General features: G+C 30.5%; 2 protein-coding genes across 3 annotated transcripts in view; one reads left to right on the forward strand and one right to left on the reverse strand.

Annotated features, from left to right (window-relative positions):
• LOC125067731 overlaps nucleotides 1-20,355 on the forward strand; it is a 44,093-nt gene extending 23,738 nt beyond the window's left edge. The window contains exons 2-6 of one of the 2 annotated variants that reach the window (XR_007119741.1): nucleotides 6,477-6,562; nucleotides 8,735-9,053; nucleotides 9,673-9,854; nucleotides 12,481-12,483; nucleotides 20,346-20,355. Coding sequence is in view for 1 of the 2 variants with exons in the window: in XM_047676467.1 (XP_047532423.1) it covers nucleotides 6,477-6,562; nucleotides 8,735-9,053; nucleotides 9,673-9,781 (514 nt within the window). In the remaining variant the exon portion in view is untranslated. Of the gene's footprint in view, nucleotides 1-6,476; nucleotides 6,563-8,734; nucleotides 9,054-9,672; nucleotides 10,245-12,480; nucleotides 12,484-20,345 lie in introns of those variants that run through there. The other variant, XM_047676467.1, reaches the window with a different exon arrangement.
• On the reverse strand, nucleotides 11,088-15,785 carry LOC125067733 (survival motor neuron protein). The gene is made up of 7 exons (XM_047676469.1): nucleotides 15,582-15,785; nucleotides 15,240-15,387; nucleotides 14,611-14,793; nucleotides 14,151-14,330; nucleotides 13,601-13,710; nucleotides 12,981-13,129; nucleotides 11,088-11,286 (listed from the first exon to the last, which is right to left on the reverse strand). The coding sequence occupies exons 1-7, from the start codon at nucleotides 15,621-15,623 to the stop codon at nucleotides 11,259-11,261; spliced, it is 840 nt and encodes a 279-aa protein (XP_047532425.1). The 5' UTR covers nucleotides 15,624-15,785; the 3' UTR covers nucleotides 11,088-11,258.
• Nucleotides 20,356-20,411: the final 56 nt, after the last annotated feature.

The following is a 20,411-nucleotide window of genomic DNA, read 5'->3' on the forward strand; positions in this document are numbered from 1 at the left end:
CTAGCATCCTCATTTTCGGGATCAGGTCGAGATGCATGCGATGCGTATAACCGGCCGTAGAAGTCATTTTAATTACAGAGAGTTTATATCAATAATTAAATATGCTTACATAAATTAATATAATTTCTATCTAGAAATTGATAAATACTAACCCCAAGATGCAGATTAACGTCATTAAGTAGGTCATTAATAAAAATAATTTTTTTTGACCAATGATTGTACTTGGTACAAAAACAGGCCTCAATGCCTGACGGATTTCTCTACCAAGTCATTCTATCGTACATTTTTATAATAATGTACGATTTATTATGATAGATCAGCTTATTATATCTGTCTAGATAGAGTCAAAGCTGAGATCGCGTCGTAAAAAAATATTATCATTTGTTGGCTAATAAATTGGCCATTTTATACGCATACTAGTAAAATAGATGTATACGTTTCGCGAGTGTCACGCACACCAAGATAATTAAGTTGGTTAATTTTTTTTAAAATTTATTTAGACATATTCATGATCTAAGATCACTACTATAAGCGGCGCGGTCACCGTGACGTTACTGCATGGAAAAAGGAACTTAAGCATACATTTATGTTTACAATTCCATGACAACTGACAGCTTGGGTCAACATATGGAGGTTTGTATTTCGGGAATTTCGTTTAAAAATGTTGAAGGTAAAACCAGCTGAATCACCGCAGACACTGAAATTCAAATTACTTTAAACAAAATACAATCAATGATTAAACATGCAAAGACAAGACTACCACTAGCTCTCGAAAGATCATTTTAGAACATTTTAGACCAGACGTGGTCACGTAAGCATAGTTCAATACTTTTAAATAAATATTAACTTATATTATAAATGCTAAATTTAATTTGTCCTTATTACCTCTAGCAGCGGAGCAGAGAGCCCTCTTGATGTTTTGAGTGGAAATAAGTCACGGACCGAATGATTAAATTATAGTCAGCAAACCCGGTTTGTTAATATTGTCTTTTAAATCTATGACCTCGACTTTGAACCTCTTTCTGAATAATCTTTACTTATTTTTTTTTTTAATGTTGGCATACCTATTGGGTGCCATTTTGAAACCATATATTTCCAACCAGCTCGTACCACTTCAAAAGAAAAATAATAAACGAAACCGCAACTTGATTTATTAAATTTCATACGTAACATAAGTACATAATATTTAATCAATACTGGCTGTATTAAAACTTGTACCTATTCGAAATACATATCGGCTTCTAAAATCGAAATCGTTTAAAAATTGAATATATTATTTTATATATATAGATATGACAAATGATTTTGATTTATTTGTAACTTCCTTACAAATTTGATTTTCAATTATTTGAAAAGGGACGGTCCCTTTTGTTTTGTAATGAACTTATAAGACTGACTACCTCTTTGGTGTAGTGGGTATTTAAAGGGGCGCAGATATCGAGGCTGAAAATATACTACTTTTTTCTGTCTAAAAAAAACCAGTAGCAGACCTGAGTCTCGAACTTAGAAATGTTTATACCCCCTTGTATGGGTACTTTGAATAGTGTGTAAAGCTGTTAGGTTTGCGCCTAAGCTCTTTCCGGTCATGACGGATTAGACTTACGACGTTTCGATTTGTGTCGAAGTAGGCTTAAGTCCTGGATCGTGCCCGTAAAAACCAATTGAGGTTATCTTTCAAGTTGTGTCTGATTGTGTGATTGATGTCACGTCGGAGTATGAGGACTAAAGGGCACCTATACAACCGATTGGCCAGAAGATATTATACAACTACCTTCTGACTGAAATTATTCAGAAAATTATAATTATATTTAACTTGGGAAATAAAATAGGGGTTTCATTTTTACTTCCACGATGTTATTGAATTCAGAAGCTGTAAAGAACTAAATTGTTAGGCATATTGTATTACAAATTTGGCGAACACTGACCTTGAATCAGTTTTTTTTTTATCTCGTAACATTTTAGTAGCGTAATAAATTATTTTAATTTCTAGTCACATTAACACTTCGTTGGGCATTTATAAGCTTAATGTCAGGATTTATTATTTTTAATCTATACTGTTATTTCATAAATGCGAAAGTAACTCTGTCTGTCTGTCCGTAAATCCAAAGGACATCGGCTTTTTTATGCCTATCTAGATACCTTAATAATTTTATTAAAAGCTTTTATGCCAAATTTGATTCGTATCCACATGTAATTATATTATACAATTAGCACTAAGATGTTGTTGGTATATGATAATTTTGACATTTAATTTGTATACCTATACATATTCGCTTCGTTCTTTAATAAAAATTAATTAAAACTTAACTTCAATGTCTCAACTATGTTTAAATACTTATAGAAAAAAATACAAGCTTTGACGTTGAATGTATTCGGATTAAGTTTAAACGTCAGTAGTTAATAACTCAATCCTATTGAAAGAAGAAGGCGATGGCCTAGAAGTTTCCTTAACATCGTTGCTGATAATTCAGTAATCCTTACCTTATTCGGTAACATAATATATATAATGTATATTCTAAAACTACACTAGGCGTGACAACTTTTGTAGCACTACCAAATTTGTAACAAAAAAAAACATGATTAAATTAACACCACGTGCGAAATACACGTGACGTAAGTGAAACGTCAAAAATTTGCTTGTGAAATGATGAAATGAAAAAATGAAGAAAATCAAGTTCAAAAACGTTATACTTCGGAAATTGTCCGTTATAAATGTAAATTTAAATGTAGGAAACAGTTTCCTCTCATTGCTAATTATTATGTGAGAGGATAATACCTTATTACAGCGTATCCATAACTGTTCGAAACCGTTGCAAAAAGGCGGTTATTCGACATGTGTACGTGTCAACAGTTGACTCGGAACACGGTTCGTTGGTTACCGTCGGGAAATTAATTGTTTTTTAGCATTTATGTTTTTTTTTTGTAAACAACATTTAATGCAATATTATACAGTATTGTTTTTAATAATTTATGAAGCAAACGTTTAGCAGAGAGTGAAATCTTTAATTATTGGTAAAATATATTTTAGTTGCTGCAACTATCTTGTATAAAACCAAGATTGTCGCAACTTAAATTATATTTTGTCATCGTGTAAAAACATGCTAGCTATTAATGTTTCAATATCATCGTATAATTAGTATTGTTAATATTTTCGTTTAAGCTAACAACGATGATGATGTCCGCAAATAAGCAATGCGGAGCAATTAGCTCATATTTATGTTGACATTTACTGTGGTCCAATTCTACTGACACATAAGGCTTATAATACGCTTCCGATCCTATTCCCATCAAATTTCGACCGAACCTTAACTGAATCTGTTAGTAGAATAGGAAAGAGGCAACGATAACGTCTCGATTCGATTGCGATAAAGTGATCCACAGGGATCAATTTTGGGTTCTTTTTTATTTTTGTTATATGTAAATGATCTTCGTTTTCATATTAAGATTAGGTGATTATTGTGAAATTGTCTCGTTTGCTGCTGCTACGTTATTACTTTTTAAAGTTGACAGAAAACAACCTAATTATGACTATTTAAAGAATGTATAATTACTGATGCAAAGTTGGTTTACAAAAATAATTTAGTTCTAAATATCTAAATGCTAAAAAGACAAAATGCCTACTGTTTGCCTTACCTAATGTAAGACGGCAAAATTTCAAGTTAACTTTAAACAATCACTATCTAAATGTTGCTGGTACATTTCTAGGAATCGCTTTAGATTCGAAACTTCAGTGGAGTCCTCATTTGTCGTCCCTGACAGAAAGACTCGGTTCCCATTATACACGGTTAAAAAAGGTAGACTACTAACTGCTCGTGTAGCTTTGTGTACGAATATTTAGTAGTCTTTCGTGTATACTTTGGTTAATACGCTACAGATATTGAAACTGTTTTTATACTACAAAAAAGAGCTATATACAATATTGGAGCTCGAGACTCCATTAGTGATGATTTCAATTGGGTATACGTAGAATTTCACATTATGTTTACAGTAATGTTATGTAAGTATATTCTCAATAGTATAGATATTTTTGAAACAGTGACAATCATTGTATAGACACGAGGAGGAAAGGTAAACTAATAAAATCTAGTGTCCACCTTCATAAACTTTAAATACATATTTCCAGTAGCACAGTATTCGTTTCTATAATAAGCGTGGACTTAGTATTGCTTGACTTCTAGACAGGATATATAAAAAAAATATATTGTACTTTACTGACATATTCTGTAATTAAAATTGTTGAAAGTAACTACTGAGTTTCTTACTGGTTCTTCCCGGTAGAATTCACTTTCCGAACTGGTGCTAGCTTTACATTTAATTCAACATTTTAATATGACGATTTAAAAGTGCTTTAATGAGCCTACTTGAATAAAGAATTTTAATTTTGACAATATGTTAGTAGAACTAGCGCCCTAGTTTAATTACTCGCTTAATTTTTAATGCCTTTACGTGATTACGGCGTCTTAAAAAAATAATTTGTGCTTTAATCTCATTGATAATTTATTTTAACAAACTTATTGGAGATTACATACATACCTCGTAATTGTATTCTTCTTAATGTTAACTTATAATACCAATATAAATTAAACGAAATATTTTAAAAATGTTATATGAGAAAGTTAAAAAAAAGGTTTAAACATGTATAACGAAACAAAATTAAAATGTCATTAAGCTCATTTAAGTTTCTGCAAAACAGTTTACGTCTCATTTTGTTGGCATCGTCATTAGGGTTGTCGGTTGGTTCTTGACGTTTTCAGAGAAAACGTGTTGAATGCATTGACAACGAAAGTAACTTAAGATTTATTTAGTAGAAGCAAATGTCTACAAATGATTGCATAACATTATTATGCAAATAAACTTTATTATTATAATTATAAGGCAACAAATATAAAATGATCAAAAGATCAAAATTGTCTATATATTATTTAATATTTTAATGTAACTGTTTCGAATACTATAACTACTACAACAAGCAGAACTTTAATTCTGCCCTAGATAGGTGGGGCATTCTGGAGATATCTCCGTTCGGTTCGATCACGTGATTTTTTTCATTAACTGCCTTATTCAAAAATCACATTGATCCATCGCTATACTTACTCGACTGTAGAAGTACGAACGTCAATAAATACTCTCGCATTTATAATCATAATAAGTATGTTTTTGTAGTACACTTAATTTTGTAACTTATCAACAAGCAACCCTATTTTTAAAATTATTTATCTTTAATCACGTTAAATCAATTTAAATTCAATCCAATCTTAATACATCGCTTTTATAAATAAAAAATATAAATTTAAAAAAAATATATGTATTTAAATAAAATACATGAAATTACGTCATAAATGAAATATATAACGTAGTTTATTGGTAATTAAGTCATCATGTGCCATGAAATATTAGCGCTGTAAGAAGTAAGTCATTACTTATCAATGTGCTGGCAATCACAGAATCTAAGATGTTATATACCTACCCTTTAATAAGAAGGACTATAAATAAACCTGTTCCTAAAAAACCAGAAAAGCTATATCATTAGTAACTTGCTTTTTAGTTCTAAATCAATCAAGCGATTTTTTGTTTTCGACATATGGGTAACACTCTATATAACCACGTCAAATATTTGTAAACATTACTAAAAAATGAACAAAAATAAAATCTGACATTCTTTCGAAAACAATTGCTAAAATTAAGCAAATCCTGTTTTATTTATCAGGAATATAATATTAAGAACAGGTGTGGATCCGTTAATGCTCAAACGAGTTTGTATATGTGGTCTGAGTCATGCTTAAGCCATGCATTTGTGCTTATCATTATTAATCTGTAAGCCATAAAATAATCTTTATTAATTTTATATGTATATTCCTTTGAGTTAAATCATCTTCATAAAAATGTATTTTTTTTTTTACTTTTCAACACGAAGGGCGGGTTGATTTCTTATGTTAAATGGTCACCATCCACCAAAAGGGCGTATGTCCCATTTGCATTAACATTAAGTCATTGAACTAAACACATTTCAGTTATAAGATAATTATAGCCTGTTCCAACCTCAATAGGTGTAAAGATAAATAAACAACTTGGACATTAAATCTATGATATTCTATACGGAATTACAAAAAAATCACGTATTGAATTTCGGTGAAGTTGTAATAGGATATTTGGAAGTAAAATTAAAGTAGATATAAGCAGCTAAGTGCAATAGTTCTGTATTTTAAGTAGAGATAAATTAATCAAGAACTTTTTTAGTACATAGTATCGCAGAGACAAGAAATTAGCATATCATACCGAATGCGAAAATCTCAGGTTTGTTTATCATTACACTTTCCTCGATTAGAATAGGCTATACATACCAATCTATCTAAACTACATTATAACAAAATATTATAAATGACGGTGAATTTTGAAAATATAAAAATACTTTCCATTAAAATAAAATATCTATCATTTTCTGGCAAAGTTTTAAAATGTTTAATTTTAATTTCCAGGTCGAACAAATATTTGCAAAAATCAGCAATTACAAGAGTCTGCGCCGTTGGAGGCTTCTTTATCTCAATTCCGGTGTTTTTGACGGGTAAGCATAATTATTAATTATGTATAATCTTAAGTAATATATGTTCAGTCTGCAAAAACTTGCATACAACATTATAGGTTAGACACGTTAGTACAAAATTATCTAATTTATGAAGGCTTTTTATTGACTTTTCCCTTAAAAATACAAATTAAAATCCACTATGGTATATCGGCTTACACTTGATATTAATAAACATTAAGTATTCATTAACATACAATTTATATTGCTTTATTTATTCATGTTTTAAATTTTTACATTACTTATAAAGCAGCGGGTCAGCTGTTCATGTTTGATCTGGCGCGGGAGGCTGTCACTTGACAGATAAAGAACTTAGGAAGCGAATTCCAACCGAGATGCTCATTTGCATTCAATTTCGCGTGAGATAAATCGTGTTAAACAGGATCGCTTTGATGTATAATAAAAATGTACGTGTCGAATTTTAAATTACAACTAAATACGGTAGCTGAAATTAATGTTTCCAATATGTTTTCTTTCTAAAATGTTTCCAAGACAAATATTACTATTTTATTGGATTTAATAAATATTACACGAAACTAGAAATATACGTTTATCGAACGTAAACAATTTCCGTAGAAATCCGAATACATCACACCCTACACAAGTGACTCTTATAATATAATAGTTATTATTTTTAAATATAAATTAAGAAATGAAATAAATTAAATGTAAAACGGAATTAAAAAAAAAAAAAAGCAGAAGAGGCATAATTTTATTTCCGCTTACTCAACACAGCAAACGAGAGAAACTGCAACTTAACTCAACTTATTACACAATAATGTAAAAAATGGCTCAGACAACATTGAAACGCATAGTAAATATAAATAAATTATATTATTAATTAATTATAAAAACAACAAACAAAAAAGACATAACATAACATAACATAAGCAGCCCGTAAATGTCCCACTGCTGGGATAAAGGCCTCTCTCTTTGAGGAGAACGTTTGGAGCATATTCCACCACGCTGCTCCAATGCGGGTTGGCGGAATACACATGTGGCTGAATTTCGTTGAAATTAGACACATGCAGGTTTCCTCACGATGTTTTCCTTCACCGCCGAGCACGAGATGAATTATAAACACAAATTAAGCACTTGAAATTTCAGTGGTGCCTGCCTGGGTTTGAACCCGAAATCATCGGTTAAGATGCACGCGTTCTAACCACTGGGCCATCTCGGCTCTCATAAGTAGACTTTTATTTTTTTTATGTCATATAGGCAGACGGACTGGCACTGACTCATGATGGCAGGTGATCATTATTGCCCTTTGGTACTGGAAGAAATATTCATTTTTCCTTATATTACTAATGTGGCACCAACCGTGGGAGCTATGATGTTACGAGTATGCTTGTAGTTACAATGGCTCACTCACCCTTAAAACCAGAAGTAACAATACTAAGTACTGCTGTTTGGCGGTATAGTATTGAATAGGTGATATTTACCTAGACCTACTCTAGACTCTAGGGCATGCACAAAGCTCTACCATCGAGAGCATTCAATCAAAATAGTATCGTCATTTTTTTCATTCATAATCAATGTTAATTGTAAATGACAAATATATAAAGAGTTATTCAGTCTGTATGAGACCCTACACGAAGTTAATAATTTTGTTAAATGGTATGTAAAAATAACGTAAAATCGTATCACTAAATGAAATAAGATAAAATTTTGAATCTGTAATGAGATTAAAAATGAGTTTTTATTCCGTTTTAACTGATTAAATGATTACTTTAAAAAAAATCGAATATTATCTTTAACGAAAATTCAATCTTAAGTATTTGGACAATCATTAAAATTTTAATGAAATCCATTAAATCTGTATTTTTGCGGCTTAGTATAATTTAAGTAAAATAAAATAATTTTTAATTTATCTTTTTTTTCAATTGAGATCAATATAAATGATAACAACTGCATTATTGGAATGATTGGGTATCCATCCAGTATCCACTAATATTAATCAACAAAAATTTACAAAAATAAGGTCATTAATAATCACAGGTCCGCAAAAGTTCAAATTCAATGGCTTACATGCTTTCTCAGACACGACAGTAAACACTTTTATGCTTTTAGTTATTAATTTTAATTGGCATCAAGATCTGCAGCCAAACTATCCACTTTCACCCCAAAATCAATTCACTATTTTTTTTATTCCAGGTATAATACTCTACACCTTCATCCAATTCCACTCGACGCCAGCCATCGTCACGTCCGTATTCATAGGCGTGGGGATCGTATTCTGCGGCTGCGCAATGGTCCACAACGTGTTCGTATGGCAGAAGGAGAAGACCAATTTAGTGAAGGCATTTCGAACACCGGACTTGAATACGACTAATATGAACACATCGAATGGCGTGATAATGGGAAACGGGCACCTGAATAATACGGGCGGCAATTTGAGTTTCCATAGCATGTCTGCGGCACCGTTTACGCATCCTATAACGCTCTTGCAGCAAGGCGGACCTTACATTATTAGGTGAGTTTACTTATCAGAATATTTTGATTTTGATTTCATTTGCAACTCTTTAAAACATGTTACTCTTATGACCTTTAGTATCGTTGTTACCAAAACTAACAATAAACTTAGCGCAATTTTGTACTTGAATTTGAATGAAAAGAATGTATCTGTCACTGAAAATCAATATAATCTATATTTATCTCAATGATTGTTGAAATCGATAAAACGAAAACTCCATATACTTGGCTATCTCACACAGTGACAATCATCAGTGTCTTTGCCTTACCTTATCATTACATTACATTAGCAGCCTGTAAATTTCCCACTACTGGGCTAAAGCCTCCTCTCCCCTTGAGGAGAAGGTTTGGAGCATATTCCACCACGCTGCTCCAATGCGGGTTGGTGGAATACACATGTGGCAGAATTTCGTTGAAATTAGACACATGCAGGTTTCCTCGTGATGTTTTTCTTCACCGCCGAGCAAGAGATGAATTATAAACAAAAATTAAGCACATGAAAATTCAGTGGGGCCTGTTTGGGCTTGAACCCAAAATCATCGGTTAAAATGCACGCGTTCTAACCACTGGGCCATCTCGGCTCATCTTACCTTATCACTAAAAGCAAATTGTAATTCCAGACCACCCACCAGCACTCCTCCAGGGGGAGCTGGCGAGGCCACACCGGGCGTGCCCGCCGCCACCGTCGACCTCAGCCACGACGCGCACGAGCTGAGCACCCTCGTTTGACGAGTCACGAGTATCGAGCGTCGAACACGCTCGGGTGATACACTACATTGTCAATTGATACATTTGATACACTGTTTAAATAATTAATATTTTTGAAGAGTCATATAAATTGTATACATGTTTGGATACAATCGATTGACCCTCCCTACTATTCCATTAGCAGTTACATTCAAACAATATTTCTACAATTAACACCTATAACTATTCAAGTTGGATATATAAATCATCGAGAGGTCATTTACTACAATATTTATGATCTTAATGCTTCATAAATTGATAATAATAAAAAATAAGTTCGATTCGAATAAGTTCGTTGAACTCTTCAAAATCGATTTTTAAAATAAGGTTGATGTTGTAAGAAATAAAGGCAATAAAGATAGTGCCTTAGAATGAAACATTTTAACTGAAGTGTACAAAAATATTAAATACTTAAAAAATTTGAAAACTATAAAATTTGACATTTAAAGAAGTATTTTTTTTTTAATATAAATGATTCTTTTTTACGAAACATTATTATAATGTAATTGATAATAAGTAAACAACGAAATTTTGATATTTAAATAAAAAAAGTGTTTGAAATAAATAAATGTCTAAATTTTATATTATAAACTCAAGATCAACTGTACTTGTTATCAATATTAACCTCCTGACTGAGAAATGTTAATATATATACTTTTTGTTATGAAATTTAATATAACAGAAAACACAGATAATATTTCAATTGATTTAAAGAGGATTAGTAATTAAAATCTTACTGTCGAAACAAGTAAGTCAGCTATATATAATTGTTTAATTATAATAGTTCTTGACTTATTGAAATAATCCTACACATCTATAGTACATTTCAATGAATTTGTTATCGTTTGATACTTTAAAGAAATAAAAATAATGTCGGAGTAAAACAAATATTTGAACATTTTTAATTTCTTACAAATATGATTGAAGTGAACTATATGATATTTGTAAATTTTGGTTATAAATGTAAATATTGTTTCTTATTTTATTTTAAATAATAAGACTCACATTGCCATGTTTTATTATTATAAGTTTTATTAAGTTTAATCTTCTATATTTTAACGTACCTTGGCCTAACAGATAAAAAAAAGATAATATTTTTAATTTTTATATCACTAATTGTTTGGTAAAAGATATTCTGAAATGTATAAATTAGCAAGAACTATTAATATATTATAGTGTTTTGTTTTCCTAACTATTGAAACTGGATGGCTTGTGTCATTAAAGGTATATTTATAGTCTGTGTTATTTTGATGAGTGACATTTTTAATCTGTTTTTATTGAACCCACCAATCAGAAATAAAAACACGATTCAGAGTATCAAAATGTATATTTTGTACATAGTTAAACAGAAACTGGAGGCATAATTTAATTTATTTTTAATTGATAACAACATTTTCTATTTTTATTTCTAGTTTATGTTATGTGACTTAAAAATAAACTTTATTTAAAAACATATTTGTTAATGATTCCTTCGCCCTTCTCTTGCCCTGAAAAGAAAATTATATATTATTAATACCACGGTATTAATTTATTTTTTAGGACCCTGAAATTACCCGTAAAAATGTAGCTACGAAATATTCGCTTTTAATAATGATAATATTTTACAACTTTGGAAAAATTTAACAATAAATTCTTTGAATTAAACTCTTTCTAGGGAATCTTTTGAGATATTGTTAAATCAAATATAATAAACGAGATTTTTAATTATTTGTTATTTAAATTGTCGATCCACAAGCTCAAATATTATTTATTATATTTGACAGTATGTCCGTTTTATGAGTCTAGGTCAACCAATCAAGTACTATGTTATAATACTTTACGTATCTAGTGCAATTAGTAGATAATTAAGACAAATAACTTCATAGTGCTAATATAATACACTATTTATTATACTTTTAATATTTGTATCAAAACATATCTCTTTCTTGGAGTTCAAGCTTCATCTACTCATCATCATTATATCATCATAATCAGTCTATATAAGTCCACTGTTGGACATAGGCCTCCCCCAAGGCGCACCACTGAGCCCGATCTTCGGCCCTTCTCATCCACTTCCTATCAGTCCAGTCAGTTCCTAGTCTTTTATACTAGATTTTATCAAATTCGGTTCAGTGGTATAATCATAAAAAGGCAACAGATAGACAGACAGACGGACGTACAGAATTACATTCGAAATTATAATACTAGTATAGATGATATATTAATAATTCTACCTATACAACTTACATTTTGCTTTGATGATATATAATATTACTTTTGGTGAGAGTGGTGTTCCTTTGTTGGCTAGATTAGAGAATTATTTTATAAGTTCACATCAAATGTTTTATAAAACGCATAGCGATAACAGAATTCGCGTTAATATACTGGAATTTTTAGTTGCGTACTGCTATAATAAAGCTTACTACTATAAATAACACATTTTCGATATTAAGAGACCAGTCTCAGAATAGTAGAAACTATTCTGATTTATCAGGAGACTGAGACACGAATACTTTTTGATTACATGACGAAAAAAGTCTGCCAGACATCCTAGTTAAGTTCACCATAGTTACAGTCTTTCAGAATCCATGTTATTTTTATCAAAATGTCAGAGTAAGATATGTTTATCCCACTAGACTGAATTACATGCTTTGATGAATAAGTATTTTTATCTGTTGCATTCGAATATCACACCTCTACAGGCTGTCTCGTTTCATACAAAACAATTGTTCAAGCATGTGTCTATGAAGTAGAATAATGCTGACTTGAAAACTTATTGATTGGGTAATGTAATACTTAGTATGTACATTAACTATATATTAAATACAGACAAAATATATAACATATATATATTTTTGTGAACACAAAATATTTTAGTTCTGTTTAACTTTTTATAATATATTTTATTACATACTAACCAAAAAATGGGTTTGTTTCTATTAAATTTTATAATTAAACTTTTCTAATTCTTTTTGATTAATTTTAATGCTTCCAACACATAACTGTAAGTAAAAATATTTTGTATTTTGTCGCTTCATGGATAGACTATATTCTTAATTTTTTCATTTTACTAATAAAATATTGGTTTTAACTTTCAATATTTAGTTGATAAATTCATAGGTTTCTACAATATTTTGTTCTTATATCGACAATAACATAAATAATATTTCTTCAAAGAATTTGGTCATGCTAGCAGTATTACCGTTTCATTCCTTGATATAATCCAGTGTAGTACCCGCTCATGTACCAACTGAGTAACATTGATGATACCGCTTGCTCTTCCGAATCAACTTCACAGCGTGGAAGACTCATCGGTGGTGGGGGAGGAATCGGCATATCCATTGTCCCAATCTGAAATGAATATTACAATATGTTAGAAATTATTGAAACTATTGACCAAGAAAGGGACAGAGTTACTCATTGTAATCATTACTCTTAACAATTACATCATGGTAACTGTTCATTAGGGCCCATAGACATTTGCACTGTAAGTAATATTAACCATCTTTTACATTGTTAATGCATCACCAATGAATCCTTTCAGATGAGGATTTTTAATATATAGAGATAAACTCAATAATTACCTAACGGATCATCATTCGGTAATCACCAGTGATGATCCATTAGGTAGTTACCAAACCCAATAAATTGGTTGGTTCGTGTGGAAAGTTTAGGTACATAAATCATTTGTTTTGTGTGAATGGCTAAAATATGACGATAATTGTTTATGTCGGAAAAAACATACCGATATTTCTACATGTGCAAAGCTGCAATAGGTACATGGTTCATAATAATTATTAATTTGTCTTTATTTATACATACATTTCTTAGCTGCGCAAAATTTGGCATCGGTATTTCGGGCAGGTCAAAGCAGTTCATCTGTTTCTGTCCGTGTTTCTTCTTTCCCAACTTCTTTTTTTTCTGAAACGACACTAAAAGAAAATACAATATTAGATTATATCAAAGAAGAAGGGGAAGGCCAGTTATTAAAACAAGTGAATTAAAATTAGGCACCACAACTCAAGTACTGCAGAATTTTTCTGTGCTTAATTTGTGTTTACAATTCATCTTGTGCTGAGGGGTGAAAGAAAGCTTTGTGAGAATCTATCACATGTGTATCTATTATCATATAATGCAACAGCACGGTGTAAAGTATTCCAAATCTTTTCAATCAGAGATGTCTTTAACCCAGCATTGGGATGCATATGTATAGACAGTGTCCATATCCATTATACCCTAAACTACCTATATTGTGTAACTTAAATAATTTTTAATAATATTTAAACTATATGAAATTACCAAAGAATAATTTCGTGTAAAACATATTAAACATTTTATTGATAGTTTTTTATTATTTGTGTTAATATCATACCTGAACTACCAGGACTAAGAGGTCTGTCACTACATTCCATCTTTTCAACATTGAATGAACAATTTGTTGAGTCGTCTTCTATTTTATCAGCTAATGATTCCTCAATCTGCCGTGTCCTTTCTGTTTTACCCATTGATGCCTTAAGAGTTGATATTGACACTATTTCAGAGTTTTCATAGCCTGAAACAAAATAATGGATAGCATATAAAAATAGTTTTGTTTTTTTTCATAAAATAGCCATTTGGATAGCTTTTTTATTTTAAGTTAGAAGGCAGATGAAGATATGGTTGATATGGACTACTGAGTGGCAAATATCACCATCAATGCAACGACTAAGGAAACAATGGTGTTTTATCTTACTCCCCTTATATTCTATTATTCATTATTTAGAAAAAAAAAAACTGTGTTCTTTTATAACTACTATTACTTAGTTTAAATGATAGTTTAAAAATAATCTTACCGAGAAATCTTACAATACATTCATTGTCATTTATAATCCTCAACAAGAGTGCTTCATACTCAATGCCATCTCCTTCATACACGGCACGACAGTGCATTCCTGCCTTCCATTGGCTTTTTGAATCTTTTTTTTGATTTTTCGCGTGATTTGAATGAGATGTTGATTTTGCTTTTGTTTTCAAATCTGTAATTTAAAGATCTTCACTTCATATATTTTATAGTACTTGTTTTGTATGAAATATTATAAAAAAGGATGATAATCCAAAATTAAGAATAATACTGAAATAAAAAAAAAAAAAAAAAGAGTAACAAAATTGTATTGTGAAATTCTGAAAACCTAATATAACTAAAGCAAAAAAAAAAAAACAAATTTATGCCCTCCACGGGGAAAGATCTAGTTTTTAATAATTATTACTTATTTAAATATATATAATATACCTTTATACCCTTTTTTAGCCTCTAAGACTTTGAAAAGGTAAAGACAAATAGTACTCAATACAACACTAATAAAAACACCCGTTTATTTATATGAAGAACATAAACAGACAATAGAAAGAGAAAGGGTTATTTCGGAAACATGCAAATAGACAATATACATTTCTTTTATTAAAGTTAATTTTGTGTTCATACCATTTTTGGAGGAAGGAGTGTTAGTAGACATAGCGACCCTTTTTGCTACCTCAGCACTAGCAATTCTCAATGCTTTATCATAAGCATCATTTAGCTTACTATCATCCCATATATCTTCAGCCTCTTCTTCATCTCTCTCAGATTCCGACTGAAAAACGCAATTATCCCACTATTAACATAATTCAGATTTCATTCATACTTTGAGGGAATACAATTAAATGTTGTGGAGTTAAAGGTGGAGCCATCAATTAAAAGAGAAGTATCTAAAGTATTTTTTTTCTTTTGTTTTATTTTTATCATATTAATTATAAATACAATAAATTATTTAAAAATAATACGTACCATGTTCATTCCTTTTACGTATAAAATGCTAGATTTTTCCATATTTAGCCCCTTTTAAGTATCGTTATGATCCTAATTTTAATTGATAATGTAATGGAACTTACAGAGTAGTATTAGTAATAAACATTGAAAATTTGAAATGGTTTGTATAGAGTTTACTGTATATAGTAGGTAACGCTCTGAAAAATAAAACTTGACAATGACAAGTTATATTGACAGCTTTGTGAAAAGTTCAAACAAATAATCCTAAATCCACAGAAGTCATATTAGGACACATACATTAACTTGTGTTGCTAGTATTTGTTACTACTGACTGTGCTTTTTGTATTCTACTTATTTACTTCTTACTGTCAAAAATACTTATTAATGCAGTTACATTTATATTATTATTATATATTGAGTGAATAACTATTTTTTTATTGTATCCGATTTCATAAAAATAAGTGTAATCGATTTCAGAACGTCATTCGTATGGCTTTAAAGATCAATACAAAATGTTTACCCGCGTAAAATTAGGAATAAAAGATGGCGGTCACCGATTTAATGTAATTAGGAGTATTTGTCAATTTTGATTTTATTTTAACATATAAGGTTTATAATCTAGATATATCTCTCATAGAGATAAGTTTTCCTATGTATCACTTTCTTTCTTTGTTATTCTTTTTTTTTCTGTGTTACTTGTTTTTGGTACATTAATAAATAAATAAATAAAATGTTTTTAACTCAATTACTCCAGCTATGAATGATTTATTATATTTATTTAAAAAAGTTATATTTCATTTATTTTATAATCAAATACGCGAACTTTTTTAGCATATTTTAAAATCAGAAATACCACTTGAAAAACAAAAAACCGTACAAAGGCGGTCGGGCGAGCAATATTTATATCGAGCCTATAAGCTGCGACTATCCTATGATTTGACATCGGCATAGACCAAATGCGAACATATTGGCGTGTACTTTGTGATGTGACGTATAATTTATGAAGAAATTATAGTATTCGATTATCTTGTCAAATGTATTGTCATACTTTATTATGTACAATTCTTAAAGTTAATTAAAGCCAAGTTCTCTTATGGTTTTGTCATTTATGTATCAATTTAATTAACTTTAAATATGTCTCAAGAGGATTCTGTCGATACTACACATTCATTTTCACAAGGCACAATGTCTCACTATCTCCAACCTGACAGATTTGAGATAGAACCGAATTCTAGCAATTCTGACTTAAAATGGTCTCATTGGCGATTTACATTTACAAATTTTTTATCAGAAGAAATCTCCACTAATACTCCTGACTCTATGAAACTGATGTTGTTGGTAAATCATTTAGCTCCAACAATTTTTTCATATATTCGTGATTGTAAATTTTACGAAAATTCTATTAAATTACTTGATAGTATTTACATAAAACCTAGAAACGAAGTTCTAGCACGGCACATACTAATTACGAGAAAACAGCGACCGGAAGAAACAATTTCCGAATATTCACGAGCTTTGAAACTCTTGGCTCATGATTGTATCTTCCGAAACGTTACTGCCGAAGAACACGAAAAACAAACGATTAGAGGAGCATTTATTGCAGGTATAAGTTCTCAGAAAATTCGAGAGCGTCTTTTAGAAAATATTACAATTACTATGGATGAAGCTTTAAATCAAGATATATCATTAGAAACGGCAGAAAAAAATTCAGAAATAATTGCTGGTAACACAAATTCTTCGCAACTAAATGCATTTTCTAATAATATAAATGATTTTAATCAAAATGTGGCGGTATCTACTACACAACGGAGACGCTGTTTCTTTTGTGGTGGCAACATACATCAAAGAATAAAATGTCCTGCTTTTAAAGTCACATGTCAAATGTGTTCTAAGCAAGGCCATTTTGCTAAGGTTTGTCGAAGCGGTAATCAACAAACTGCAAATGCTCTTACTACTGACACATGCTTACATTATTCAAATGAAAGTTTCTTAGCTGCATCGCCTAGTAGCTTACAAAATGCTACCGTACCTATTTTTATAAATAATATACGCGCTGATGCCTTGATAGATACAGGAAGCTCCGTCAGTTTTATCAATAAGAAATTAGTACAAATAATGAATTTAAAAATAAAACCCTGTAAACAGACGATTACTTTAGCATCGTTGACTCATGTATCCTTCGTAGAAGGAATGTGCCATGCTACGGTTAAGTTACAACATCATATTTATCAACAACGTCAACTTCTAATAGTTAACAATCTTTGTGCAGATATCATTATTGGCCATGATATACTAAAAGATCATTCGAAATTAGAATTTAAATTTGGAGGTAATAGAGAGCCTTTAAAAATTTGTAACGTTATGAATGCATCTGTGCCACCAGTGTCTTTATTTACTAACTTATCAACTGATATTAAGCCTGTGGCGGTAAAATCTAATCGATATAGTAAAGAAGATAGCGATTTTATTAATACTGAAATTTCGAAGCTTTTAGCAGACGGAGTTATTGAACCCAGCGTTTCACCTTGGCGTGCCCAAGTCCTTGTTGCTGGAGGAGGAATTCACAGAAAACGCTTGGTAGTAGACTATTCGCAAACTATTAACAGATTTACATTGTTAGATGCATACCCTTTACCAAATATAGAAAATGTAGTATCTGAAGTTGCAAAATATAATTATTTCAGTCAAATAGATTTAAAAAGTGCCTACCATCAAATCCCAATATTAGAAAAAGAAAAAATTGGTATATATTTAATTGGTAAACATTTTTTACTTTTAACAGATCAACGCTCTGTTGCATTTATGTTTAACCAAAATCATTTCAGTAAAATAAAAAATGAGAAGCTTGAACGGTGGCGTCTCGAATTATCTTGTTTTAAATATGACATAATTTATCGTCCGGGTAAAGAAAACACAGTTGCTGATGCTTTATCAAGAGTGTGTGCTCATATGAATGTCGATAAATTACGTGAACTGCATAATTCCCTCTGTCACCCTGGCATTGTAAGAATGATGCATTGGGTTCGCATGAAAAACTTACCGTATTCGGTGAATGATATAAAATCTCACATACAGTCTTGCCAAATATGTGCAGAAATTAAACCTCGGTTTATGAAATCTAAAGGTCAATTAATAAAAGCTACAGCACCTTTTGAGCGATTAAACATTGACTTTAAAGGACCTTTACCATCGAATACTCCAAATAAATATTTATTAACAATAATCGACGAATACAGTAGATTTCCTTTTGCATATGCCTGTAAGGAAATAACAACTGCAACTGTTATAAGATGCTTAAAAGATTTATTTTACACTTTTGGAACACCGCTTTATATTCATAGTGATAGAGGATCTGCTTTTATTTCTAAAGAGTTTACAGAATTTCTAAGTTCCTTGGGGATTGCATGTAGCAGAACAACGCCTTATAATCCACGTGGAAATGGTCAAGTCGAGCGTCTCAACGGCACTTTGAGGAAAACAATACAACTTGCTCTTCGTACAAGAGAAATGCCAATTGAAAGCTGGGAGCAATGTCTGCCAATGTCCTTACATGCAATTCGCTCACTTCTTTGTATACCAATTAATACAACTCCACACGAACGACTATTTAATCATCCTCGTAGATCACCTCATGGAGAATCGTTACCCTCTTGGTTAATTCCTGGACCTGTGCTAATGAAAAAAAATATACGCAATAAAAACGATCCATATGTTGAAGAAGTTGAACTATTACAAAGTAACCCCTATTACTCTTTTGTGAAACATGAAAATGGGCGGGAATCAACAGTTTCAAATCGGAACTTAGCTCCACTTTCCACTCCAATAGAACACTACATACATACATAACATAAACATATGAACACTACACTACATAGATCACGAATAATACAAAAACCCTTTTAAGTTTAGTTCTTAAAGTTTATTTTAATAGTTCCTACCTATTAAAATAAACTTGACAAGTATTACATCCTTGTTCAATACAATTTATGAATAAAAAAGATATATATATATATATATTTTATGTTTTCATATAATAAGTAAGATAAATTAATATTTCCTTTCTTTTTCATTTTAATTAATACTTACAATTATTTAGTTATAATTATAATTTTGATACTATTACTTATACTAAGAGTGCTGTTCAGACCATTTCAAATTTAAAGCAATTAAACCACTTCAGTTGACATAAGTATGGAAAAGTAATAAGCATATATTATTATTTTATATATAATCTCTGTAAGCAGTATATTATTTTAGATATAATCTGTCCAAATGCTATCAATAAAAAATACTAAAAGTATTAAAATAATTTATTTATCGTTTTATAGCTATGTATTATGTTTTTTGACTGTTCGACGAAATGTTACTAATTGGTATTCGTTATCGACTAACTACATAATACGATCGATTATTAATTTTGAAGCGATAACACAATAAGATGTAAAATAGTACAAATAATGTATGTGAGGAGTTAATCGATAAGATTCGTTTCCTGGAAATTACAAAATATAAATAAGGGTATCTTTATTTTACCATCTACTGGATAGACTCAAGATGACAATTGTCTTTATAAAGTTCATCAATAGAAAAATATTTATAGGTATAGATAATCGTTTCTATCTTCAATTTAAAACTTTAAATTGTCGATTGTTTGTCCTTAAGAGTCAAATACTAGTGAAGGCATAATGTACCATATCCTTTAAACCATAAATCTTCTTCTTGAATCATTCTGTTTATTAATTAAATCCACATTGAAATTGGTTGTGTAGTTTAAAAAATCAGAAGATGGGAATCGTTTTTGTTACAAACTATATAGAGATTAGATATACATATAAGTATTTTTCCGGC

The sequence above is a fragment of the Vanessa atalanta genome, chromosome 12 (genome assembly GCF_905147765.1).
Source record: "Vanessa atalanta chromosome 12, ilVanAtal1.2, whole genome shotgun sequence".
NCBI classification, from domain to species: domain Eukaryota; kingdom Metazoa; phylum Arthropoda; class Insecta; order Lepidoptera; family Nymphalidae; genus Vanessa; species Vanessa atalanta.

Excerpts from the sequence above, each read along its gene's own strand:
- LOC125067733 (XM_047676469.1), bottom strand. The coding sequence starts at position 15,623 with ATGGAAAAATCTAGCATTTTATACGTAAAAGGAATGAACATG. Across the intron at positions 13,711-14,150 it reads TCTTAGTCCTGGTAGTTCAG|TGTCGTTTCAGAAAAAAAAG; the intron begins GTATGATATTAA and ends ATTTTCTTTTAG. Across the intron at positions 13,130-13,600 it reads ATTTTGCGCAGCTAAGAAAT|ATTGGGACAATGGATATGCC; the intron begins GTATGTATAAAT and ends TATTCATTTCAG.